Genomic DNA, 27,302 nt, shown 5'->3' with positions numbered 1-27,302 from the left:
CTTTAAAATTCTCCTCTGGGTTTAATTTTGGAGACATCTTCCAGGAGGAATGGAAACCTGTGTTCAAGGAAAACTGACCTAGTATTTAGAATGAAAAGCACATCACACACTGGGACACACGCATTGGTCACACATATGCTAAGCCCAGTGACAAGATCCAAGGAAGGGAACCCAGTTCCACAACCCTGACCCCTCCAAGGCATGAAGACACACAGTTAATTTCTTTTAGGCATAAACAGTCATCCAAAGATTCGCATTTCAATTTTGTTCAGAGACAGTTCTCAGAAAAAGTGTCAAGTTGCTGGGAACAAGGAGTAAGATTTGTTGTGAAATACTCCTTGGAGAAGAGAGGAGAGTCGGGCTACAGTTGAAAACTCAATTCCTGATGGCAACGAACAACAATACCTGGGGTTGAACTCTGGAGCACTCGGCCACGGAGCCACATCCCCAGTTCTGTTTTGTGTTTTATTGAGAAACAGGGTCTCACAGAGATGCTTAGCACCTCACTTTTGCTGAGGCTGGCTTTGAACTTGCGATCCTCCTGTCTCAGCCTCCCGAGCCCTGAGATTACAAGTGTGCGCCACGACAGCCAGCACAAATGCAGTCTGGATTCGCTTCTGTGGAGTGTGCCAAATAAAACCAACACCGTCTCCTTTCTTCCTGCCTGTGCTGAGGTTATTTCATGGCTCCCAGGAAGTTGAAGCTCAAAAGGGAAGTAGAGAGCGATTGTGGTGAGTCATGGAGACTTGCAGGCTCACAGAGCACGAGTCAGCCAAGCCTTGGTAGGTTTGAGGAGTTTCTTCTTAGTAATCATCGAAAACGTGGCGCCCATAGAAAAACAGCTTCCAGCAGGTAAAACAGAGCACAGGGGCACAACCAGACCCCCATCTCCTGGGCAGAGCCCACTGGAGGTCTCCAGGACACCACTGGTCAGATGGGGACAGGTTTGGTGTGGACATGTCACTGTCACCTGTCAGGACAGGCATGCTAGGACCTTCAGCTGCCCTTGGACATTTGCTGTTTCTGGATCTTCATCTCCTGGACTGCACATCTGCTGTCACAGCCTCTCCCACAATGTGTGCGCCAGGTCCAGGAACCACCACCGTGGAATCAATGTTCTCACAAAAGTCCCAGTTGTCAGCCGTCCAATATGACCTTATGCTTTTTTAAATGAAAAAAAAAAAATGCACCAAATCTCTTGCCTGGGACACCTGTGGGTAAACGTGGCTCTGGTGGACTGGACTCCAGGTGTCCAGGAAGAAGGCCCGTCTCCCCCTCGGTTTTCCTCGCCGCTGTTGGTTCTTGTTCCTCTGGTCGTTGACTTTATTCTGCCTGGTTTCAGATCTCGGGTTTATAAAGGTAGTGGCCGAGGTGTCCACTCTAAGACGAGGACCTGGGTCCACAGGAAGGTCAGGCAGCTTTCCTTCTGTAGGGAGCCCCCTGTGCACCCAGCGCAGGTGGGTACTGTGGTGAGGGCCCCTCTGCTGCCCACCAGGCTACAGGGCTCAGCTCTGCCTCCCAGGACCCATCCTCTTTTTCCACCCAGTGCTTCCTGCTGCCTGGCTCTGACCCTGCCCTCCACAGACCTCCTGCCTCAAGACTTACAGTCTCACTAAGGAGGAAAGAGAGCCACAGGGCACACTTGTGCTGTTAGTGCTGTGGTTGGTGATGTTATTCTACTGTCCCCTGAGCCTCGTCTTCTCTGAAAGCTGGTGGGGGCTCCTGACTCTCCCCATCTTTATCCAATTCCTGCTCCAGGAGGAATTCCTCCCAGGAGGATGCACAACAAGGTCAAGGAGGCTGTTTCCCCTCACACCGGCTTCACCTGGTGGCGGGAGGCTTTGGGGTGACTGGGCTTGCCCAGATGGGGTGGGGGAGGTGAGAACCCCCCTGCCTTCCTCTCCCCAGATATCACGAGTTACCGTTCCTGCAGCTGCAACCTGATAACAGGGAGGGGCAGGGGTACAGCAGGTCCACTCTGGCTGTGCTGGGCCGCACTTTGCCCTGGGAGGGACTGTGACGTTTTGCTATTTTGATAAACAAGAAGGAACAGCATTAGACCCCAGAAGGAGGTTAAAGGTTTCTTGGGGCTTCTCACCAAGTTCCCACCTGTCCCTGGGTGGTCACTGGAGGCCACCACTCCTGACTAAAGGGACAGGGTTTCAGATGAGACACTCCAAGTCATGGAGGATCCAAGAAGGGGTGGGCCAGGCCCAGTCGGGGGTCCCCTGGGGAAGGAGCGTGAGTTCCTGAGGTGGAGGCATCCTCTGGATGATGCCTGCTGAGATCCGTGGGGTCCACCTGTGAGGATCAGAGTTTGTTAGGTTTGTGAACAACAGCAAGATTTAACCACTGCACCATAACAGCTTTAGAGCCAGGTTTGGGAGCTCATGATTTTCATAACTGGGTGCTGATATGAGTCACCAACATAGCCACAGACTTCCCTCTGCACAGTGCAGTCCTGGGGTTTTGAAGGTCTCAGACAACCATCCATCACCAGGGACATCCCGTTCCTGTACCCTGTTTGCATTCAGTCCCATGTTACTTAAGGACCCAGTAGGGTTCAAGAAATGTGTCCTGGGGCAGCTTGTTATAGTGTGAACAGCCTAGAGTGCACTCACACACACCTGCATGGTGTAGCCTATGACCTGCCTAGTCACCACACACACTCATGCACACACATCCACATTATGAAACAAGTTATATTATGTGTAACAAGTTCCTCTAGACACACTAAGACTGCAAACAGTTACATTATGTACATGCACACAGACACTATATGTAACAAGTGACATTGTATATATGGAGCTTATTACTTCCAGGGTCACTATAAACAGAACATCAGATTAAATCACACACACACACACAAAAAAAAAAAGAAAGAAAGAAAATGATGTGGTCAAGACCCACAGGAACTGGCCGTGGGAGGCTGCAGGCGTGAGGGGCATTCTGTTCCACGGGAGTCAGTTTTTTCTAAGTGGACGTGCAGGATGAAATGATGACGTGAAGTTGAGCACAGGGAACACGTCAGCCCCAACACAGGGTTGGTCACCTCTGTACCACGCACCATATGTCACTGACCCACCTGGCATGGGGGTGGCATTGGGGACGTGGGCTGGTTTACACTGGCCCCACCAGAAACGTGGATAATGCCCTGTGGTAGGAGGTGGGGATGGCGGCATGGTCACAAGGCGATGGGAGCGTCCCAGCCCTGTGGTGACCCACGGGACCACCCCCACCCTGTGGTCCCCTGGCAGGGAACGCACCTGCACTGAGTTGGGTCTGGGTGTCTGACGCACACCTTGCAGCCATCCACACGGCCCTGGGGAAGGAGGTCTGTCACCCTTCACTGGCGGTCACAAGTGCTGTCCCTGAGCATGTCCACTGTCCCCACACAGGGAGGGAAGAACAGGGTGGAGGGGCCAGAGCAGCCAGAACCCGAGAGGACACAGCCGAAAACGTGGGCCCAGCCTGGAGGGAAGCCCAGACCAAAGGGAAGCGAGACCCCAGGTAAAGTGCTCTCTGCTCGTCTTCAAGGTGCTTTTCCGTGTCTCCTGGCTCACCAGCAGCAAGTCTGTGTCACAAATATAACATAGACACAGGAAGAATTAGAGTCCAGTAATGAGCTCCAGGCCACAGGAGGCCATGAAGATAATGACCTCCTCCCGGGGCCTCCTCCCGACTCCCGCCCTGCAGGGCAGAGTCCACCCTGGGAGGACCAGCACCAGGAAGAGGGGACAGGACAGAGCACAGCTCAGAAGACGCAGGTCGGGCAGGAGAGAGGCTGCAGGCTCTGGGGGACACTCTCCCTGGGGCCCCCAGCAGTTCATGGACCCTCCCGTCCCCAGGCGCGGCCCCTGCAGGCCCCTGTTCCTTGTGGGTAAGCGGGACCAGACCTGTTTTCCAGGACCCAGGGAAGGTCGGGGGGAGTCAGGCTGCGAGGGAGCCAGAACCTCCCTGTCCAGGGCCAGCCCCACTCCCAGGACGGTGGGGAGGGAGGGGAAGGACCCCACAGGACCCTCCTGGGCTCACACACCCGGGCACCCCACCACAGACACAGGCCACAGACGCACACAGACCATAAGACACGTGCGCAGGCACACACAGCCCCGGGGACACACGCAGCTCTGAGCCCCCACACCACAGAGCCCTGAACCTGGACCACCCGCGGCCTGCCACCACCTCTCCCTGGCACCTGTCTGCCTGGCCCTGCACCAGCTCCAGGTGGCTCCCACCCAACTCCTCCTTCCCAGCACCCTCTGGGCCCTGAACCTGTACAACGGTCATCCTTCACTGGGGGTCACAAGTGCTGTCCCTGAACATGGCCAGTGCCCCACGCAGGCCTGGAACATGGCCAGTGCCCCCACCCAGGCCTGCAGCAGGGTCTCAGGCTCCTTTGCCTCTTCCCACAGCCAAGGCGTGGGCTGCACAGAGCAGGGGACACCTGCCAGAGTCCTGGGTGGTAACAGGTCCCACCCCCATGCACAACCACTCCCGAGTACTGGACGAGTGTGGACCGTGTCAGAGTAATAGCACCCAGACAGCCCCTGCCGAGCACCCGGGTTCCCCTCAGGGTGCTGCGCACTCAGGGCTCAGCGAGACGTGCCCGGCCCTGTACCCCCTGGACCTCTAGGCACAGGGTGACACAGGGACCCGTCACCAGGCCCTGAGAGCCCCAGTGTCCCCGGCTGGGATGAGGAAAGTCCAGGGGCTGGGAGAGCCTGGCAGGGGCTCCTGACCCAGGCTGGGGGGACATCAGAGCCAAGAAGTGAGGGTGCAGCGGGGAGCAGGCGCGGTGTCAGGAAGGGGAACAGCGGGGGCCAAGCTGGCACTGGGAGAGCGCGGTGCATCCAGAGAGCCCCGTGTGAGTGGGCAGAGCCCGAAGCCACGTCTTCTCAAAACTAAATACATTGGGCTGGGAATGTGGCTCAAGCGGTAGCACGCTCGCCTGGCATACGTGCGGCCCGGGTTCGATCCTCAGCACCACATACCAATAAAGATGTTGTGTCCGCCAAGAACTAAAAAATAAATATTAAAAATTCTCTCTCACTAAAAAAAAAAAAACAAAAAAAAAAACACCTCAATACATGGAGGACTGAAGGGGTGCAGAGGTGTGGGGCAGGAGTGGGGCAGGTGAGGCCAAAGGATCACCTCTTGCTGAGAAAGTCCTGAGGATGTGCTGCACTGACCCTGAGAACACTGGGCCACAGGAGGCCCTGGAGGTGACAGCAGGGTCATGATTGGGCTTTGTTGAGGTCCACGTGACGGTCGTGGGAGGGTGGATGGGAGCTGAGGGACCGAGGGGGAGGGCGGGCTAGGAGATGATGAAGGAAATAATGGACCAGGCAGCGGCCAAGGGCAGCGGAGAGGAAGGGCCAGGCCAGGGAGTCGCTGTCCCTCGCACACAGCGTTCCGGGGGCCACCCCTGGGTGGCTCGGGACTCAGTCTCTCCTCTTCTCTTACCAGTGGCAGCCGGCCTGCTGGCCTGTGGGCCCCGCCAGGCCTCCGGGCAGCTCTTCATCAGCCCAGACTCACTCACTGCCGTTGAGAGACACAGGAATGTCCTGGCCCTGGAGAACGTGCCCGAGGGTGTTCAGGAATACAGCTGGTACCGGGGCGCACAGGACAGCGCGGAGACCATGATCATGAGCTTCAGGCCCCCCGATTCCAAGGTCCCTGGGCCCTTGTACAGCGACCTGGTGACGGTGACCAGCAAAGGCTACCTGTCCTTCAGGAAGTGCACCTTAAATGACACGGGGAACTACACGGTTCGGGTGGACACTGGCAATGGGACCCAAAGAGCCACTGGCTGGCTGGAGGTTCTAGGTGAATGGCAGGTGGTCCCTTTGCCCACCGCAGACGGGAGCTGGACCCGAGGGCTCTAGGAGGGGACACCTTGGAGCTCATGCAGTCTGAGTGTCTCTGGAAGGCATGGCACAGGGAGCCTTGGCGATGGCCCCCAGCTTCCCCTGCGCACAGGGCCGCTGGCCACCTCCAGGGCTCTGGTTTCATGTGGGAAAGTGTGACTTTTTACTGCTGCGTAACACCCAGCCACAGGCCAGCTGCCTAAGGTCACCCCTGCACTACCACACAGCTCCTGCTGGCCAGAGGTCCAGGTGACGCTCAGCTGGTCTCTGTTCTGAGTCTCCCAAGGACTCTGGCCAGCGCTGGTCCCTAGTAGAGGATTAGCTGGGGGAGAAGCCACGTCCAGCTCTTGCAGGCTGATGACCGAATTTGTTTCCTGTGGCTGCTTAGCAGAGCCCTGGGGTCCTAGAAGACACTGCGATCACCCGCCTTGGCTCTGTCCACGGGCATTTCTCATATGGCTTTAGGGTCAGTGGGAATCCCTCTCTAGTTGGCTGAGACGGAATCCTATATAATGAAAAGCAGTGATAGGATGTCACCCCCCACCTATCTACAGATGGGACCCAAGCCATCAGCCCCTCCCATGCTCAGGGTGGTCCTTTTACAGAGCCTAACCCAGGGGCCACCAGACAGCTCCAGGGGCCACCAGACAGCTCCAGGGGAGGAGACTGTCCACGGGGAAGACAGGGAGCTGTGTTTGCCTCTGACTCAGAGCGCGGCACAGCCCTGAGCCAGGTGTCTTCTCCCTGTGACCCCCAGTGTCCCCTCCGTGGCATGGGGAGGTTCCCACCATGTGGCTGCTGAAGGTCGGAGGGAGATTTGTAAAGTGAACCAGACCCAGGGAACAGGAGCCCATGGGGGGTCCAGATGCCATCTCTCATGGCTCCTCGGATGGGGGTTCCTGGTTTGGGGTTCAGAAACCATCAGTCCCCGTCGTTATGCCACGAGCTCATCATATTGCAGCAGATGGGCAGCAGGGGCCCAGGCAAGGGCCCACCTGGGCAGCTGGTGGCCCACGCCCTGCTTCTCCGACCCTCTGAGCTCCAAGCTCTTGGCTTCTCTTCACACACCCCAAGACCACCCTGGGAGAGCAGAGCTGGGGCCAGTCCCCACACCTAACCCTCTTCTCCTGCTTCACCCAGAGCTGGGGCCCCCACCGGTCATCTCGGCCCACGCCAGCTCCGTGGTGGAGAACTTGGATTCCGTGGCGGCCGAATGCCACACCAACGCCTCCCACATCGAGTGGTACCGGAACAGCGTGCCCATCTCGGCCAGTCAGCGCATAGCCATATCTGCGGACGGCAGGACGCTGGTCATCCGCAGGGTCAGCCGCCATGACAGGACCCTGCAGTGTGTCATACAGAGATACGAGAGCTTCCCAGACATTCTTCAGAAAAGTGACACCGTCTCTCTGACTGTGGCCTGTGAGTGCTCTGGGGGTGGGCGAGAGGCCAGGGGCAAGGCCTCCCTGGGACGTGGCCAGGAGGCAGGCAGACCAGGAGAGCCGGCAAGCCTGCTGGGTCCGGGTTCGAATCCCGGCTCCGGATCTTCTGCTCTGGACCGGAACTGCCCCCACCCCACTCAGCACCATGCTGCACTCGGTTTTCAAGGGGAACCCGTGTCCCCATTTCTGTGATTAGCAATGGGCCCTGGGAGGTCCCTGAGCTGGGGCTTTGTACAGAGGGGGCTGCTTACAAGAGTTCTCAGAGGATCAGTTTGAGGTGATTCCGTGGATTAAGTTTCCAAGCCTGTGGAGGTGCACAGAGACCAGCACACTCCCTGGCCTGTGGCACATCCACCTGCGCTGTCACAGGAGGCCATCTCCCTGGGACTGAGGGGCCCCTAGGGCTGATGGTGGCAGATGCTGTCACTGCTCCTAAAGTCGCTGACAGGGCTCTGCTGCTTGGTGGCAGGGGGTCCTGAGCAGCTTGGGGCACAGAGTGGGGGCCCTCCTGGCTGGAGAGGGCAGAAGCGCAGCTGCAGGTCTCCTGCCCTGTCTCTGCAGATGGGCCTGACCACGTGAGCCTGTCCACCAACCTCCAGGGCTTCGACGGCGCCCTGACTGCTGGCATCGGCTCCCAGGTGCAGCTGGAGTGCTCTTGTGATTCCCACCCAAGTCCCAAGTACCACTGGCTCCACAACGGCTCCCTGCTGAGCTCGGATGCAAACCTGAACTTCTCCCTCGTGGCCTGGGAGCAGATGGGCAATTACCGATGCATCGGAGAGAACCCGGTGACCCAGCTGGCCTTCTACGAGGACGTCAGGATCCAGCCTCCCCGTGAGTGCCACAGCCCCTCCAGGTCACCTCTCCAGGTCTCCCCTCCCTGCTGTGCCTAGACAGTGCCACCCCATGCTCACGGCTTCCAGTGGTGTCCTCCCTGTCCTCAGGGTCCAGGGCCAAAACTGCCTCCTCTGAATGCTCCAGACCCTCACATAGGGACCAGGGAGAATCCTGGGGACAGTGGGAGCTGTCATTTACTGAGCACGTGTCCCGTGCTGGCCACCCTCCTACCTGTGTGCCTGTCACGGAATCCTGGACTTGAGTCTGAGACAGGGAAGGGCTGCTCCCCGTCCACACATCCAGCTTTCTGTGTCGAGGGGAGAGGCCAACTGGCCCAGAGAGCCCAGGACAGGCCAGGGAGCAGGAGGAGTCTGGGGTCTCAGACCCAGGTCACATGCTGTCCCTGCCCTGGCCATCACACGGAGCAGGAGCAGGCAGCTCAGGTTCCAGACTCAGGTCCCCATGTGCAGTGTCAGGACAGTCCCCAACAGCGTGAGACTGCAAGGAAGGGCCCAGGGGGCTGCCAGCCGGTCACCCCAGAGCCAGCTGTGACAGGGGCAGGATGTGGCTGGACACTTGGTCACACCCCACAGCGTGCTGGGCTCCAGGAGGGGCCAGGCACCATGTGCAGTGCCCAGAGGCAGCGCTGATAAGTCTTTGAAGCACAGAGGGGGGTGGGCACAGGGAGGAGGGTGAATGAGCACTGAGTGGGGTCCTGACCCGGGTGTTCTCTCCCCAGGACCCCCGCCTGCTCCTCCACCTCCTCCTGGCTTCTCCATCTCGGGCCCCTTGGTGGTGTTCCTCGTTTTGGTGACGTCCCTGGGCTGCGGCCTCCTCTGTGGGATCCTGGTCTACGGCCTGGTCCAACTCTACCTCCGCAGGTGCCCATGGCTCTGGCAGGGGGGACCTGGCTGGGGCTGGGACTCAAGGCCAGCTCTGGCTGCAGAAGGGAAGGCAGGGCGGGAGGGGACACAGGCCAGGAGCTGGAGCAGGTGACAGAACCCAGGGCCATAAGGGGGGAGACGGCGGGTGGTGAGCGCTGGCCACGACTCCAGGTAGCTGCAGGGACCCCTTCTCCTCAGCCCAGTTTCTCTGTGTTTAAACTGTGGGTCTCGGTCTCTGCCTCGAGGGCAGGGCTGACAGTGGGAGGGTCACATCAGGCATCCAGCATGTGACAGGGACCCAGTGGTCACATGTTGCCAAGCAAGTGGGGACACAGGGGCCAGAGGTGGACCAGGCAGGGAGAGATGGGACGGTGTGGTCAAGACCCTGCCCTGCACTAGCTGGACAGGGACCCTGAGCAGCCCACTACTCCAAGAGCTTCCCCAGCCCCTCCTGGGGGACGCTGAGAGTCCCACCTGCCCTGCAGGATGATGTGGGCATTGGACATGCGCTGGAGGACAGGGATCCCAGTGTCCTGGGCAGAAAGTGGACCAGTGCCTCACCTCGGCACCACCGTCACTTGGGGACAGAAAATTCTTCAAGGTGGGGGTAAGGTTGTCCTGTGCATTGTAGGTCCCTGGCCCTGCCCACTCGAGGCCAGTAATAAAAACCACCCCCACCCCCAGATGAGACCACTAAAATCTCTCCAGGCACCATGAAGTCCACATGGAGGGCAAGATTCCCCTGGTGGAGAACAACTGGAGTGGGTGTTAATAAATAGCAGTGACACTGGTCATGTTGGTACTGATGGTGATGGCCAGGCTGGTTACAATGGTGCTGATGATGGTGTCTCTGCTGATCATGGTGATGCTGTGGTGTAACAGTGAGACGGTCTCAGTGACAGTGGTAATAATGCTGACAATGGTGACTGTCAGCCTTCTGTTACTGCAACAAAACACCTGAGAGAGGCAACTTGTAGAGATGAAGGTTGATGTTGGGCCACAGTGTTGGGAAGTCAGTCCTGGTTGTTGGTCCCCTTGTCCTGGGGCCTGTGGCGAGGCAGCACGTCACAGCAGGAGTGTGTGGTAGAGCATGCTGGTCACCCACGGCAACCAGCCAGTCCTCATCACCTGGAATTGGCATGTCCAGTCCCAGTTCAGTCCCCAAGGACCCGCCCATACACCCAGGTATCCACACACCAAAATTCTTCTCCACTGAACAAACCTTCATTTTAAAATTAAAGCTAAACTTAAACCTAACTGAAATGCAAACCTTGAGATCACAATTATTTGAAAGGTCTTCTAATTTAAAGGTCACACATATGAAGACATATAGTACTGGCTTCATTGAATATTAAATTTATACTACCTTAAAGGGAGGGTCTCTAGACTTGAGTTAAAAATATGGGAGACACTAGCCATATGCAGGTCTGTAAATTTAAAATGGCTTAAAATTAAACAAGAAAAAATTCAGGTCCTCAGTCTCACCATCCGTCAAGTGCTTGGCAGCCCCCGTGGCCAGTGGCCACCACATGGGACATGCAGACACAGACCTTCTGCACCATTGCAAAGGTTCTACTGGACAGTTGCTCTAGGCCAGTTACACGAGATGTTTTGAAGAGTAAAAAACAACGTCTTTATCAATAAAAAGTAGAGAGACAACCACAAATGATCCCCCCCCCGCCACCCCTTGAGAAAGCACCCTGCATGGGACAAGGAAAGTCCCAGGTGGGGACAGAACCTCATCCTCAACAGGGCAGAGAGGGGGCAGCTGGGAAGGAGACTGAGAGTGTCCAGGATGCAGGAGGAGGAGCAGGGCAGGGCAGCCCAGGAGCCTGGGAGGGCAGGGGAAAGGCGGGCTGCTGGCCTCCACAAGGCAGGGCTCAGAGGACACCAGGTCTCAGAGCTGCCCGCTGAGCAGGGGGGACCCACCTGAGGCCACATCCCTCCTGGAGCAGGCCCCTCCTGATCTCAGGGGCTGGAGGCTGGAGGGAAGCAGGGAGCCCACGTGGCCAGGGGTCCCGGACCCTCCCCAGGAGACCATCATCAGCACCTCTGACCCTCACCTGCACTGGGACAAGGATGGGCACCGTCCAGGGCGGATCCTGCTCATCCTTCTTCTGACGTCAAGACAACCTGGTATTAAAAGTCAGGTCTGGGCATGTGGAGGACTAGAGTGGAGGGGACGCCCGCAGTCCATCTCCTCCAGCCCCTGGGGTCCCCTGAGACGGGGCTTGGTGAGACCTTGGGCTCCTTCAGGCCTCAGTGTCCCCAGGACTTTAGGTCCTTGGACCTGACTCCTTCACTCTTCCCCAGGAGGAATCGGGCTCCCTGACCTGAGACCTGGAGGACAGTCCCCGTCCAGCAAGGAGGTGAGTGGAGAGCGACGGGGAAGAGCTCAGAGTCCCAACCAGGGACAACCGCACTGGAAAGGCCTCAGGGTCTCCCTGGAGGGACAGTCAGGGGAGGGAGTTTGAAGACAGAGGCTCCTACAAGACTGAGGACCCCCTCTAGGACCTGAGAGATGACATCATGGGCGGCATGGCCACTGGCCCCTCTGCTTGTCAGTCAGAGCTGACCAATGGGAGCAGGCTGGGCGGGTCCTGGGCTGAGCTCTGACTCTAACCCTTCACCTCCTCTCCATCTGCCTCAGAGTTTCCCTTCCCACTTCATCTCCATCATCCCATGCCCTGGAGTCACCCGAGGGGCTGGAAGGGTCCCCAGGTCAGCACTGCCGAGGACGGGAAGGAAGCAGCCCACAAATGCCCAAGACAGACAGTCGCTTCCCTGGGCGCTGCACTTGCTGAGCTCCTGTGCCATGTTGGAGAGCTCAGGTGCTGAATTCTAAGGTGGAAACCTTCCACGCACAGCGGCAGCTGATAGGATCCCGTAGGAACACGTATGGGTCAGTGGACATGAGGGGCAGGCGCAGTGTGGGCGTGGGGTGTCCCCAGTTTATGTGTCACACATGCAACACACTGTGGGGGCTCAGGTCTGCAGGCTGTCTCTGTGCCAGTTCCTCTCTGTAGACTTTCCTGCTTATTCCTGAGTGGTCTCTGCCCTCACCAACGGCCTGTTCTCTTCACAACCAGAAGAAAGAGACAATAAAGTTGGAGCAGTTAAGGACCCTGAGTCCAGGTCCATGATACGACATCGGGCTCTTCTGAGCTGTCTCTTGAATGTCCCCAAAGGTCTAACTCAGTGTGCTGATCACATGGCACCACAAAGGGACAAAGACTCAGGGGAAGGGGATGGGAAGGAGGGAGGGGGCAGACACTCCTCAGCGGCCAATCCCGGGCCTGTGCCGGCCGCCTGGCCAGCTCAGGGGTCCCTGCCCTCGGGGGCTGCCTGACTGACCCCCCTTCACAGGGTTCTGCAAGACAGCAGCTAGGACAGGGCCTGGCCAGGGAGGCCCGGGGAGGGGGCCCAGACTCCCTGTGGAGGCCAGGTCTGAGTTCCTGGGTGGCTGGCCAGGCTCCTCTGACGTCTCTAGAAAGACTCCGCCTGCTTCTTCCAGCTCCGGGGTTGCTGCGGTCCATCCTGCCCTCCATGTCCACGTGGCTGCTTCCCTGTGTCCCTGTCCAGAGGGCCCTGGAGCCTGGAGCCTGGACATGGGACTCTGTGGTCATTGCCAAAGTTCCTCCTGGGATAAGGACACTAGGCACTGGGTCTGGGGTCACTCGAATCCAGCAGGACCTCATATTAACCTGGTGACCGGGCGGGGACCCTCCTTCCCAAGTCAGGGTCACAGCCTGGCTCAGGACTTGAACTCACGTCTCTGGGGGCGGCTGCAACCCACAGCTCTGGGTGTCAGTGAGCAGGGTGACAAGACACCCTGATGCTCCCAAGGCCCTCCACTCCCTCCTCCCTCCTGGTGGTCCCCGTGGACTTGGGAGGAGCCCGGAGCCCTGGACTCTGCTGTCATTGCCTCCGTGGTGGCCCTGTCCCCACAGCACTGGACACAGGGTCTCAGCCGCTGTCTCCATACACCCCTGACTGAAGCCACCCAGACGTCCCCAGGAAGAGCACGGGAGTGAGTGAGCCGGGATGGACCCGTCCAGGGCACCCCCTGGCCACACAAAGGGACAGACATGCTGCTCATGGTGGCATGAGTCCCAGAACACAGCGCAAACTGCTCCCTGCGCTGCCCGCTGGGCACAGCCCAGGAGGTGGGGCAGGAAAGACGCGCAGGGAGCAGAGGGTCCCAAGGGGCAGGAGCGAGGTCCTGACCCCCGGGCTCCACCCACTGTCCCAGGCGGTCACTCCCAGGCCACTCTCCCTCCCGGGCCAGCTACCCCCAGGTCTACGGCTCGACCTTGTGCCCTGTTGATTAGCAGATCAGGCCAGGAGATGCTGATTCTGAGAGACCTATGATTTAGGGGACTTTCCAGCATTATCTATTGATCAGATAATGGACCACGTCAGCCTGAGGACCCTGAGGTTGACCAGGCCACCCCCAAGCGTCCTGTAATCACCAGGCTGACTCAATCAACGGTGGACACTTCAGGGGGGAAGAACAACCTGTGATTTAAAAACAAACAAACAAACAAACAAACAAACAATGGCGGGGGAGGACTAAGAGCAGCTCAGAGGGTGGGTAGGAGCCTCCAGGTTCACCTCGGCAACTGCCCCTCTCCCTGAGAAGCACCAAGGAATGTTGTCCCCTGCACATGTGTCCCCTCTGCCTCCCTCCATGTCAGACTGGAAGAGACCTCAGAATCAGGCTGGAGTTCTAATTCCAGCCCTGCCCAGAGCAGCACAGGAACCCTGAGACAGCAGCACAGCCTCTCTGAACCTCAGTCTCTTCATCTGCACTGTGGGGTGGTCATCTCACAGGACGCTCCAGCACATGAGTGCACTGACAGCAAAGCCCCTGGCCTGGAGACTCACACAGCACAGCCCAGGCCACATAAAAGCCCCTGGAAGGTGGATGGCCGTGCGTTGGGTTTGTTTTTAAGGGGAAAGCTGATACCTGAATGCAGTGCTACCTGTGGCCCAGCAAGGACACCCTGTGATCTGCCATCGTGACACCCCAGTCCGTCCCTGCAGACAGGTGCAGAAGTCTCCTGGAACTGGGGATCAACGCCTGGCTCCACAGGGGCAGGGGGCAGGTTATGAATCCCCCAGGGAAGCCCAGAGAGCCTCCTGGGTGGGGCCGGGCAGCAGCCACTCCACGTCATGCACATGGGACCTTGTCCCTGGGGAGGCTGGTGCTTTTCCCAGGAAGCTCAGGAACCCAGGGCAGAGCGTCTGCGCCTGTCAGTAACCACAACAGCCTGCCTCAGCACAGGGCACAACACCTGGAAGAGCAGGCCCCCGGTCCCCAAGGTCCCCCCCTGTCCCCATCACTCGCTGACTGTCCCCTCCTTACTCCTGTCCGCCTCTGGACCCCAGGCCCTGAGCCGGGAAGCTGACTCCTGAGTCCTCCCTCCACAGGCAGAACCATGGGGGAGGGGTGGTGCGCACCTCTGTCCCCCTGAGGGAATGGCAGGTCCTCAGAGGGGCTGGCCACTGTCTCCTGACCCATCCTCAGCCTGGGTGGACAGACTGGAAACAGCTGTGGGCTGTTGGGACCGAGGCTCATGCGAGTGTCCAGTGGTCCCTGTTCCCGCCATAACTGACTGACAGGCGCCGTCACAGACACCCCCCTGACACCCCACCCTCCCCACGTGAACAGGAAAAAGGGCAACGCAGCCCAGTGACCCCCGCACTCCCCCGAGCTCGGAGGCAGCTGTGCCCCCCAACTCCTGTGAGAGGGACTCCCCGTCCACCCTCTCACAGCTCCCATGTCCACTAGAAATGGTCAGGTCTCACCCAACACCTTCCATCCTTTAAAAACTAACTTCTGTTTCCACCCAAAGTACAATCCCACACAGTAAAATGTGAACATCTTCCACGTGCAACTCCAGGTTCTGGGAAGGACACACCCAAGTGGCCAGAATCACAGTCAAACAACTGCTCCCAGCACCCAGAGTCCCCGAGAGCTGGGGATTCTGTGTGTATTCTGTGTATGTTCCAGTTTCAGTGAGATGATACACAGCCACGTGTGAGTGTGTGTGTGTGTACATGTGTGTATGTGGGGGAGTGTGAGGGTGTGTATGTGTGTGTGTGTGTCTGTGTGTACGTGTGTGTATGTGGGGTGTGTGTGCACATGTGTGTAGGTGGGGTGTGTGTGTACATGTGTGTATGTGGGGTGTGTGTGCACATGTGTGTAGGTGGGGTGTGTGTGTACATGTGTGTATGTGGGGTGTGTGTGTACATGTGTGTATGTGGTGTGTGTGTACTTGTGTGTAGGTGGGGTGTGTGTGTACATGTGTGTAGGTGGGGTGTGTGTACATGTGTGTAGGTGGGGTGTGTGTACATGTGTGTAGGTGGGGTGTGTGTGTACATGTGTGTATGTAGGGTGTGCACATGTGTGTAGGTGGGGTGTGTGCACATGTGTGTAGGTGGTGTGTGTGTATATGTGTGTATGTGGTGTGTGTACAAGTGTGTATGTGGAGGGTGTGCACATGTGTGTAGGTGGTGTGTGTGTACATGTGTGTATGTGGGGTGTGTATGACCATGTGTGTAGGTGGTGTGTGTGTGCACATGTGTGTAGGTGGTGTGTGTGTACATGTGTGTATGTGGGGGGTGTGTGCACATGTGTGTAGGTGGTGTGTGTGTGTACATGTGTGTATGTGGGGTGTGTGTGTACATGCGTGTAGGTGGTGTGTGTGTACATGTGTGTAGGTGGTGTGTGTGCACATGTGTGTATGTGGAGGTGTGCACAGGTGGGTACACTCTCTCCCAGGTGGGGACTTGCCCTTCATCTTCTTACTCCGGTCCTGTAATCCACACAGGGACTTTTAGGCGTTTGGATGGCGTCTAACTCATGCGACTTACCTTTCCTGCTTAGGGTTGGGATCTGCTCTAGGAAATCCTTGCACACCCGACGATGTCCTCCAGGTCTCCACCCAGAGCTGCCCCCAGGTAGAGGTACAGGCAAGGCCCACATGTGGGTTCTAGTGTCTTAGTGGACACAATAAAAAGTCAAAGGTGAAATCACTTTAATGATGTTTCATTTAACACATACATTAAAATATCAAGTATTAAGATCACTAAGGAAGCACCGTGTTCTTTGGCCTAATCAACGCGGCACACTGGGAATGCCCAGGCCTGGGGGCTGGCAGCTACCTCCCTGACCACCCAGTGCAGACGCTTTACAGGTTCACGCTCACCTCCAGGTCCCTGACTCACTGCAGACGTTTCTCGGGTGTGACGTGGTGAGTGTGAGTTTCCACCTTTCCAACCCTTGATCCTCTCCTTCTACTCCACTAATTGAAAAGTCTCTCCTCTCCCAAGGGAATGAACTTGAAGTCCACTGACAGGGTGCGGGGCCATTCATGGAGTCCACCGTCCCACTGCACTGCCTGGTGACTCTGCCTGAAGGGGACTCTGACCCTCAGCTCTTCTTCTTCTGCAAGATGGTCTCATTGTTCTGGGCCCTTTATATTTCCATGAAGATCCACAGTCACTTGTGCATTTATACACATGGAGGGGAACGTCACCTCCTGTATATCCACATACACATCTACTCACACACCTGTGTCTACTAACACGTGCACCTACTCACACTCAGAGGGTAGGGTTTGACTGGGTATTTGAAACCCACATGGAGAAGGTGACACCTCACCTGGGGGTCTTCCAACCCCTGGACATGGTGACCCCACGCATTCCTTGCATCTTCCTTCTGCTCCCGCGGCAGTGCTCTGTGGGGTGGGGACAGGTGTATTCCACGGTTCTCAATCCTTGTCCCTTGATATTTGTGACGCTGCTGTGAATGGGCTGGGGCCCAGGTTTAGGGCTTTGGGTGCTCCCTCCAGTCCTCGGGTCCCGTGCCTTCCCGCCTACCTGGGAAGTGACTGCCGTGACCCATTCCTTCCCTTGTTGGGTGACAGGTGTCGGTAAGACTTTAGGTCACGTGGTTCATTCTGGGGATAACCCTCAAACTGTGGGACACTTTCCCCACTCCCTGGTTTGGCCCTGGAGGGGGGAGACCATGGCTGCTCCCTCCCCTCTCAGCTCCACCCTGGAGCTCCACGCTCACAGGAATAGGAGACCAGGAGGACAGCCTTCGAGGGGGAACCAGTGTCCAGGGACCAAAGGATGCGTCATGGGGCCGACGGAAAAGGGCTCAGAAAGGCCAGGGGAGGCGTGGGCAGCAGTGAGGACCCAGAGGGCGTGGAGGGAGGCCGCAGGAGGCTGGGATGGGCCACTCAGGACCAGGGAGCCACGGGGAGCTGCGAGCAGAGCAGAGAGCTCCCTGTGCCAATGACCCCTGACTGCATGCAGGTGACAGGCTAAGGACAGCTGGGAGCCCAAGGCCAGAAGGAGGGGAGGAGGCCGGGCCAGAGCTGCGCAGGCCTGACCCTAAGGCACGGTCACTTCCTGGAAAGCTGTGGAATGGCCACGTGGGGGGCCAAGGGCACAGGCAGGTGCACCCTGCTGCCTCCAGAGGAGGAGCCTGCAGGTCCTGCTGCTCAGAGCACAGGGACCCGAGGTGCTCAGCACCCACCTCGAGGCGCCCTGCTGACGGGCCTGACTCCCTAACCCCCACCCGGCAAGCGGACGTCTCAGCCCAGGTTCAGAGAGACTCTGTCCCTCAGTTCCTCACCTGTAGGGCTTTGTAAAGTTTTATTCGGTTTTAATGTACAAATAGTGACTGTGTGCATTTATCAGGGACAATGTGATGTTCAATAGCTTCACACCCTGAGGACTGACACACTGGGCCATTAGCCATCCATCACCTGGGACACCCTTCATTCCCTTGTGGTGAGGACATTTAAAATCCTCCCTTGAGGCCTGGGGACATGGCCCAGTTGGTAGAGTGCTTGCCTCAGGGGCACAGGGCCCTGGGTCCGTCCCCAGCACCACAAACAACACTCCTCTCTTGCAACATACAGTGTGATGTTCTGTCCTTGGTGACACCTGGGGGACCTGCAGGACAGTGTGGTGGATGACACAGGCCCAGAGAGACGCACAGCAGGATCTCACTGCAGTGGAGTCAGAAAGAGTTGAGCTCAGGAGCAGAGAGGAGAGCGGAGGCCCTGGGTGGGCAGGTGGGGGGAGAGGAGGAGGTGGCCACAGCACGGAGCGCAGCTGGGAACAGGTCTGGGTTCCAGTTGTGCGTGGCGCCAGGACCTAGAGGCGTCCCTCTACAGGGACCTGACTTTTCCTTGGCCTGGAAGAGGCTGGGCCTCCTTGAGCTGGGCCGGTCTCAGCCTCTCATGGCTGGATGTGGATCTCCGCGTACTCACTGTCGGGCGCCTGCTCTCCCTGCGGGCCGCTGGCCTTCACCTCATGAAACCTGAGGGCTGCATAATGGATCTCCTCGTCCTCTGAGGGGCGGGTGGCCACGGCCAGGGCAGCTGGCTCTGGGGAGCGTTCCTCTGCCTGGGGCTGGACCAGGCGGCTCTGAGTGGAGAGAGAGGAGAGAGTCAGGGTGGACAGTGGGGAGGAGGCCAGGGCTGCAGGCTGCCCGTGTCCTTCATGCACACAGCCTTGTGCGCCAGAGTTGAACTGTCCCCATGGACACTTCCCCAAGCACCGAATGCTCCACGCACCGAGCCTCGTGAACTTCCCCCAACAGCTCCATGGGGGAGGGATGATTTCGTCTCCATTTCATAGAAGTGAAAACCGAGGTTGAAGTAGGGACGCAGCACTCCCAAACTCCCGGGTAAAATCAGGGTCCCATCTGTTTCTCCCTGGCCCCAAAGCCCAGTGTCCTCCTGAGGGCCCCGGTGCCAGACCCTAAGCTGGGGGCTCGGTGCACCCTGTGGACACAGCAGACACAGGCCTGGCCTCTTGCAGCTCATTCCTTAATGGACGGTGGTCACAATTAGGACTAATCAAAACCAAAAATCCCATCGTGCATTATGATAAGATGGGCAGGAACAGGGCACCTGGGAGAGGCCGGGCCTGGACCAGACATGGCGCCCGCCCCGAGATGCTTACAGCCTGATGGGCTGGGGCAGGAGCCATCCAAAGAAATGGTATCCCCCAAAAGGAAGAGAGAGGACCCCAAATGTCCTCATGTGAATCCCTGGAACCTGCAAATACATTTCCTTGTGAGAGAGACTTTGCAGGCGGAATTAAGTCCAGGACGTGGAGGTGCAGAGGGATCCTGGGTTTGTGGGTGAGCCCAGGGTAGTCAGGAGGGACACTTCAGTGAGGGTGGGGGACGTGAGGGACTGGAGGATGCTGCTGGCTCTGCAGATGGAGAGAGGCCCCGCCCAGGTCCCCAGGCCCCCAAGACACAAAAGCAAGAAAACGTCATCTTCCGGATCCCCCAGGAACCAGCACCCACTCCCTGACTTTATTCCTGGGAAACCCATTTTGGACTTGTCACCTCCCGAATGGTAAGGTGACACGTATTTTGTTTGAAGTCACTAAATCTGTGGCAAGTCTTACAGCAGCAGCGGGAAGCTAATAGAGCAGGTCAGGCAGCAGAGAGCCATGGGGCTCCCCCAGGGGTCCCCCTCATCTTAGGCCTTTCTCTGCCACCCTGGACAGCAGATGGCACCACAGAGCCACAGTGACTTGGCTCCTCCCCCTGCCTCCTGATTCTCTGAGGATTCACACTCAAGCTGCTTCTCCACCCTGAAGCCCCCAGCCCTGCTCCTCCTGGACTCTGCAGAAGCCCAGGACGCAGCCGCACACCTTCCCACGCAGAGGCCCTCTGCACTGAGCTACGGGACACCTCCAGGCCCATCCACCGCCCTGGCAGCCCTCTGTCCTGTCCACACCTCCTGATCCCTGAATCTGAACAGCCGCGGAGCCACTCAACACCGCATCCACAACAGGCAGCGCAGGCCTCCACAGAGCGCTGGTCTACCTCGGGTGTGGCTTGTGGGGGACCCTGCCCCTGCCCAGGGCCACAGCGTGTCATGTACCTCCCATCCCTGGTCCCGGAGAAGGTCCACAGGCTAAATCTGAAATGTGGCTTCTCTGAGTGGGAACTGCTTTGCATCTTCGTAAAGTTGAGGAGTCGTCCATGGAAACACTGTGAGTAGGGGCTGTCAGTACTCGGAACCCCTCCCTTGTCCAGAGCTAAAACCTATTTCAACAGAACTCCCCCTTCCCTCCCCAAGTCCCCTCCTCCTACCTGGTCTGGACCTCAGTGATTGACACCTCCATTCTGACTGCTCAGGGCAAAGATCCCGGAGTCAAGCATCCTGGATCCTGTCACTCAGTCCCCTGCTCCCCGTCCACAGAGGTCCCACTCAGCTGACCTCAGGATCCAGCCAGAGGCCAGTCAAGGTTCCAGCCAGCATGACCTCCTGCCTGGCACTGCCTCCCAGCCTCCTTTATAACCTCCCGGCCTCTGCCCTCCACACACACCTGCCCCCCACCACACAGACACACTCACACACACATACCTGCCCCATAAACAGCCACACACACACACACACACACACACACACATCTGCCCCCCCCACACACACACATTCACATGGTCTCTCCTACACACACACACACACACCATGCCTCACCACACACACACACACACACGCACACGTGCACACACACACACACACACACACACATCTGCCCCCCCACCACACACACACACACACACACACACACACACATTCACATGGTCTCTCCTGCACACACACACATACCAGGCCTCACCACACACACAGCCACACACGCACACACACACACACGCACACACACACACACACACACACACACAGGGTCTCTCCTGCACACAGCAGCCAGAGGACCCCCTCCTGGTGCTCAGGCCTGCAGACCCTGCACAGCCCCACAGCAGACGGGATTTGCATAAGCTCAGCCTCTCCCAGCTGATCTCCTGGGGTCACCTGCCTCCCTCTGTAGAGCCCAGGCCCTGCCCTCAGCCCTGGGCAGCCTCCTGTGGGAGTAACTGCACCCACTGCTCCCTCTGCCTGGACCCTCACACCACAGACTCCAGAGCCCCCTCGTCACTGCCCTCGCCACAATGGGAAGACACTTGGGAGAGCCTTCCATCTGATGAGGGCCCAAGAGCCAGGCTGCAGAAGGACCCTGCAGCACGTCAGCACTAAACACAGCCCAAGGAGACAGTGGGCAAAGAACGTGCCCAGACATTTCTCCAAAAAGACACAGAAATGGCCAAGAAGCACACACACAAAAATCTTCAGTGTCACTAGTGATCAGAGAAATGCAAATCAGAGCCACAGAGAACTGCCACCTCACATGCATTAGATGGACAGTATTAGGAAAATAATAGGAAATCAAACAACATCAAAAAAAACAAAAAGCAGTGTGGCCAAGGATGTTGAGAAATGGGAACCTCGTAGGATTCTGGTAAACGTAAGATGGTGTAACTTCTGCAGAAACAGGCAGTTCCTTGAAAGTTAAAAATAGAACACTATACAATGCAGAAATCCTAGTTATGGGCACATATCCTGAAGACTAGAAAACAGAATCTTGAAAGGATGCTCACACAGCTGTGCATCATTCACAGTAGCCAACAAATGGAAGCAACCAGAATGCCCATTAACAGATAAATGGGCAAAGAAAATGTGGTGGAATATTATTCACCCTTAAAAAGAAAGACCTTCTGTCACATGCTACAACACAGACAAACCTTGAGGACGTGCTGCATGACACAAGCCAGTCACAAAAGGGCAAATCCTGGACACGTCCACCTGAGTGAGGTCCCAGAGGAGGCAAAGGCAGAGAGACAGAGAGTAGGAGGGAGGCTGGCAGGGTGGGGGGGCAGGAGGGCAGCGGGTTGTGCTCATGGATGGAGATGAAGTGCTCCAGGGATCTGCTGCCCAGCTCTAACTTCAACACGGCTAAGATGGTCAACTCCCGCTGCATGGTTTTTCACCATCGAGGACAAATCTAAAAAACAGAACCTCTCAGCCCCTCCCAGTCCTGCACCCCTCCTTCCCAGAGTAAGTCTCTCTCTCCATGTGCCCATGCACCACCATCTGTTTGCTTGGTGGCTGGCCGCATCCCTCTGTCTAGAAGAGAAGCTCCGAGCCTCAGGTTTGCTGCTGTGTCTCATAGATGGGTCCCTGGCCCCTACACAGCTGGTCCCTGGTAGGTCTCAGGGACATTCCCTGAGGGTTAAGGAATTCCAGAGCAGGCTACTCTGCTGCCAAACTCTCCAAAGCAGGCTCTAGATACAAAACACAAAGGAGGAGGGTGACAGGTCCTGGAGCAGGGAGGGTGACAGGAATGAATAGTGGGACTGCAAAGAGCCTCTGAGAGGGAGGAACAGGCAGGCCCAGGCCCAGAGGCACCAATGACCTTGTTCTGTTCTGGGGACCACAGTGAAAGCCCTCTGCAGAGGAGCCCAGTGTGGGGGGCGGGACCAGGCTGTGGGGAGGACGGGGCCAGGAGAGCGAGCTGGGCACTCACCAGGAGAGAAAAATTAAAAAGGGGGAGAAAAATGTCAGAAATTGAGATAAATATTTTAATGAAAAATATTTTTTAATTAAAATTAATGCCAAAATTCATGGAAAACAAAATAAACCCAGCATCAGTGCAAGTGTCCAGCTGAGCCAACTGGAGGAACACTCTGTTTGTATGTTTTAGTGACATTTGTAATGGTCAGCTTTTTTAGAGGACTTTAAAATAACTGAAATGGTCACGTTTCATTAATATGTAGCACAGCCTTTTCCTAAGTTGAGGATCTGATGTCCCCACCAGCCCTGAGGTCATTGTGCCTCCTGGCTCTGCTAGAGATGAACACGGGACGGTATTTACAACCTACTCTTTGCTTCCCTTCTGTTCAGGGGAATGCGGCCACGCTGCACCATGACTCTGGACTGAATGACAACCTTAAGTCACCTGAGCTAACTTTAGTTACCTAGTTTTGTCAGCTCATTAGAACACTGTTTGTCTCCATTCCTGAGATTTTCTTGGCACCCCTTAAATTTGCACTGAAGGCAAGTGGCTCCTGGCTCCCCCAGGCTCCTGACCTGATGGAGGTGGGGGCCACCAGGGGCTGAGGAGCTCACTTTCCCTGTGGTCAGCCTTGCACAGGGCCATGGTCACCATGTGCACAGACCCTGTGACACAGCAGAGCCTCATGCCACAGTAGCAGAGCTGAGTAGCCACAACAGGGACAGGGGGTCAGCAGCCAAGGGTCTACCGTCTGGCCCTGCAGACAGGTGTTCAAGTGCAGAGGAAGTGGACACTGGGCGCCTGGAAGATGGCACCAGGAGGAAGGGGAGACAGAGGCGGGAGGTGAACAGGTCCAGGGAAGAGATCCCAGCCCCTAACCATGAGGGGTCAGGGAGTGTGGGGGCTGGTGCTCGCTGCTCTGAGGAGCCATGATGTGACACAATGGCTTAACAGGAGGACAGCAGAACAGAGGGGGGTCCCTCAGGCCTGGCCTGGGAGAAAGCAGGGAGGAGGGCGCTGTCAGCAGCCCACGGTGTGGGCATGCAGCTGGACAGCCGGCTGTCCCGGGGAAGAGGGGAGAGCAGCTGCGCCACCCTCAGCAGAGCAGTCCTGGGGACATCTCTGGGAGGTATGGGGATGTGCCATGTCACTCACCTGAGAGGCCAGGCCCTGGACAGCGTTGGTATCCCCCGAGCCCGCCGCTGGCCTGGCGGACCTCTTCCTGTAGGAGCGCGCTCTGAATGGGGACACCAAGGAGCCTCAGTGGGGCCAGGGCGGGCAGAGGGCAGACGGCCGCCCCACCCCTGCTTCTTGCTGAGCCCAGGAGGGCGGCCACGTGGGAGAGGACGGTCCTGTCCTGGAGGCTCCTACTGGGAAGGCAGCGCCTGGCTCCGGCCTCAGAGAGTGGGGACAGCCCGGGAGCCCCTTACTGGGATGCGGGCTTGCGTGGCTGGCTCCCCCAGAGCCCACCTGGACCTCAGGTGCCTGGCTTCAAGCCCTCGGCCATCCAGGTCCCTCCAGCTCAGGGCCGGGCCCCGCTCACCCTCCTCCTCTCCAGGGTGCTGCCCGGCCTCCCCGACGCCCGCCAATGCTCACCCGAGGAGGAGGAGGGTGCAGGACAGGAAGAGCAGGGAGGCAGCTCCAGCGCCCCAGAGGGCCCCCCGCGTCACTCCGGATGGAGGCCCCGCTTTGCCTGTGGACGACCAGAGGGAATCGCTTTGCCCACTCAGCTCCCAGGATCCCTGCTCCCTTCCCTGCTGCTCCCTGCAGGACCCTGGACTGAGCCTTCCTGGTCCCTCTCCCAGACCAGGAGAACTAGGATGGGGGGGGGGCGCCGTGTGGTTATTAAAATTTGGTATTTTGTTCATCATAGAATTGGTTTCCATCCATTTCTACTTTTTTGATTATTGCATCGTGATACTATTTTCGCTCAGTGTCTGGGCTGGTTCTGTTCTCACGGGGGTTTTGTTTGCTTTTATTCTTGGCTTCTGGCTTCTGGCTTCATCCTAAATGTTGTGCCCAAGGCAAATGCCTCACAAGTCCTGGCCCACAAAGCAAGGGCCCTGCTGCCCAGACACACCTGTCTAAGGCCCACCTGGCCTCCAAGGTCCAAGGTCCACCACCCACCCCTTGGCCCAGCAGGGAGAGGACAACGAGGCTCTGGGTCCCAGGCCCCCAGCTGAGGGCAGCACAGAGATGAGCTTCCCTCTCAAGCCAAGGAGGTGGCTGCAGGGACTGGCGTGGGGCAGCTGCTGTCCCCTCCTCCTGCCCCTCTCCAGCCCACTGTGACACTCACTCTGCAGTGACAGGCTCAGGGAGATGTGCTGGGAGCCCAGAGGGTTCTGCGCATGGCAGGTGAATTCCCCTCCCCCCCTGAGGTGCTCTGCAGACAGCTCCAGCACCCCAGGGTCCATGGTCTGTGAGGGACACAGAGTCAGGTTCTCCCAGGACCAGCTCAGCCTGGCAGGGGGATGGCTGTCGACGACACAGAGCAGACGCAGAGATTGACCCTCCAGGACGGAAAGAGATGAGCCATTCCCTAGGGTTGTGGATGCTGTGGGGAAAGAGACAGAGGGTCAGAGTGACAAAGAGAGCAAAGGACAGAGAACCCTGGAGTCCAGAGAGGGGACCCCCCACACTCATGGACTGAATGAAGCACAGGAAAACACACCCTTGACCTGTGCCCAGGAACATGGCCACGTTGATGTTCCTGTGACGGATGTGTGTTCCTGCACCTCCTTCAGCTACATTGACTCAAGCTCTTGAACCAGAACATGTGGCACAGCTGTATTCTGTGCTCAGGAGCTGAGCTCACTGAGTGCACACCCAGCTGTGGACGGAGGCTCAGGACCATCCACTGCACACTCCTGTGGGCTGAATGGACTCAGTGCTGGTTGGCAGAGGATGCCCACAGAACGGGGTCCATCTGGGCAGTGGGACACCCTCACCACCGAGAACGAGGACCCTGAGTGCTACTGACATGCAGTGGCCTCTCAGTCCTCAGGTGGACAGTCCAAGGCTCAGCTTGTGTGGACACTGGTCACTTCTGGGAGGGACCTAGGCTCTGTGGACAGCCTGCTGTGTGTTCTGCGTGTGCCCTGGACTGTGCCTCCTCCCACAAGCACTTAGATCAAAGCTGTTGGGGAATAAGAAGAGGAGGCTGGAGGCAGGTCCAGGAGGAGGCTGGGCTGGGCCCTGGGAGCCCAGTTCTGCTGTGAGAGTGTCACCCTGTCCCTGTGGTGGTGAGGGGCAGGTGCTGCAGTCCAGGGAGCCTGGGAGGGTGGGGACAGGAGCTCAAGGCACATGTGGGGCTTAGGTGGGGAGGGGTCAATTGGTTCCCCAATAAGGGGCTCTGTCACCAGGGTGAGGGGACCCAGCCCTGCCCTGAGCTGAAGAGGCCCTGCCCCCAGCCCCAGCGAGGCCCCTCCCTACCTGGGCCAGCTCCTCGGGACACAGTGACACTCAGGTTCTGTGGAGAGTCTGGGACACGGAGACACGCAGACCTGTCAGTGGGAGGCTGGGGACATCAGCCTCTGTCCCAGGAACCTCATGGTGGGGAGGGGTGGAGGCTGCATCCTCCTGTCCCAGCCCCCACATGGTTTCAGGACCCAGCACCCAGTGTCCAGGGTCTGACCCCTCTCCCTCTCCCTCAGGGACCAGCCCCATCAGAGACCCAGGTGTCCCAGCCCAGCTCTCACATGAGACGTTCAGGTGGACGGTCTTTGTCCTGGTCACACGGGCCCCAGGCAGGGTCACCTGGCAGGTGAGGTTGGTGCCATGGTCCTGGGGCCGCGGGGTGAGGATGAGCACCGAGGAGTGGGTGATGTTGGGGCCCAGGGAGGACACAGAGGGCCCTTCCCAGGAGAAGGTGGGGGGCGTCCCCTGCTCACAGGCCCAGGGCACAGAGCAGGTCAGGTTGCTGGGACGGCCAGACTCCAGGGTCCCAGGGATGAGGATGTCAGGGGTGTGGGTCAGGGCTGGTGAGCAGAGGGGACAGGCAGGGTCAGCAGGGAGGGTGGGAGGTGGGGCCCCGAGAGAAGCTCAGGCTCTGACCCAGCTGCTCCCTGAGCCCCTAATGCCTGACCCCAGCTCCCCCAGGCAGGGTCCCACCCAGCCGTGTCCTGTGACCTCCCTGAGGCTTCCTTGACCTGGAGCCTTACCTGTCACTCGCACTGAGACACTGTCATGTACATAATTGAATCTCAAGCGTCCTCTCTCCACTCGAAAGTAGTAGGACCCCGCGTCCGTCTTCCTGGCGTCTCTGATGCTCAGGGAGCAGTTGTCGGTTCTTGGGTCCCCAAGGAGGTGGAACCGGCCCTGGGTCTCGTTCTGCACTTTCCGGTCAGGGTTGTTGGTGGCCACTGGAGCATCAGTGCTCTTGTCCCCTTCATGGAACCAGTAGCCATGAGCTGAGTCCTTCTTAGTCCAGCTGCTCCAGGGGTAGGAGAATTGGCAGGGCACATGGACACACAGGCCCTCCTGCACTGTCACCTCCCTGGGCACCTGCAGGGTGTAACCTGGCTGGGCATAACCCCCGTGGCCCTCCACCCGCCCACAGCCCCGCAGCAGGGGCAGCAGCAGCAGCAGCATGTCGGCCGGGGCTGCAGGGCCGCAGGGGAAGTCTGCCCCCAGAGCTCCTCTGAGGAACTAAGAGCCCACAGGAGGAGGCCCACGGGAAGGGGACAGAGGGGACGGTGGCCTCCTAGAGGAGGAGCTTCAGCCAGCCTCTGCCAGGGCGGCCTCTGCCCTTGGAGACCAGCCCCCACCACCACATCCAGCCTGCAGCCCTGAGGACAGAGAGGTGAGGGACCCTTCCTGTGTCACCCTGTCCCTCCCTCCCTGTTGACGTCTTTCCTCTTGGGAGACTTTTCTGC

General features: G+C 58.2%; 2 protein-coding genes across 3 annotated transcripts; one reads left to right on the top strand and one right to left on the bottom strand.

The window, feature by feature from the left end:
- Window positions 1-3,797: 3,797 nt before the first annotated feature.
- On the top strand, window positions 3,798-11,766 carry Ceacam18 (CEA cell adhesion molecule 18). Its single transcript, XM_077793379.1, has 8 exons — window positions 3,798-3,880; window positions 5,467-5,826; window positions 7,008-7,289; window positions 7,871-8,165; window positions 8,233-8,255; window positions 8,913-9,027; window positions 11,344-11,399; window positions 11,681-11,766. The coding sequence occupies exons 1-7, from the start codon at window positions 3,829-3,831 to the stop codon at window positions 11,360-11,362; spliced, it is 1,146 nt and encodes a 381-aa protein (XP_077649505.1). The 5' UTR covers window positions 3,798-3,828; the 3' UTR covers window positions 11,363-11,399; window positions 11,681-11,766.
- A 6,497-nt stretch (window positions 11,767-18,263) lies between these two features.
- On the bottom strand, window positions 18,264-27,018 carry LOC144250369 (sialic acid-binding Ig-like lectin 13). Of its 2 annotated transcripts, none has more exons than XM_077793100.1 (7): window positions 26,589-27,018; window positions 26,127-26,405; window positions 25,861-25,908; window positions 24,713-24,982; window positions 24,025-24,121; window positions 23,584-23,665; window positions 18,264-18,480 (listed from the first exon to the last, which is right to left on the bottom strand). In XM_077793100.1, the coding sequence occupies exons 1-7, from the start codon at window positions 27,016-27,018 to the stop codon at window positions 18,292-18,294; spliced, it is 1,395 nt and encodes a 464-aa protein (XP_077649226.1). In that variant the 3' UTR covers window positions 18,264-18,291. The 2 variants fall into 2 exon arrangements, with proteins under 2 accessions (XP_077649226.1, XP_077649225.1); XM_077793099.1 differs by having other exon boundaries at window positions 24,725-24,982.
- Window positions 27,019-27,302: the final 284 nt, after the last annotated feature.

This window comes from Urocitellus parryii, chromosome 15 (assembly GCF_045843805.1).
Source record: "Urocitellus parryii isolate mUroPar1 chromosome 15, mUroPar1.hap1, whole genome shotgun sequence".
Classification (NCBI taxonomy): Eukaryota; Metazoa; Chordata; class Mammalia; order Rodentia; family Sciuridae; genus Urocitellus; species Urocitellus parryii.
The sequence above is the reverse complement of the archived record's forward strand: the minus strand, read 5'-3'. Positions and strand labels throughout refer to the sequence as shown.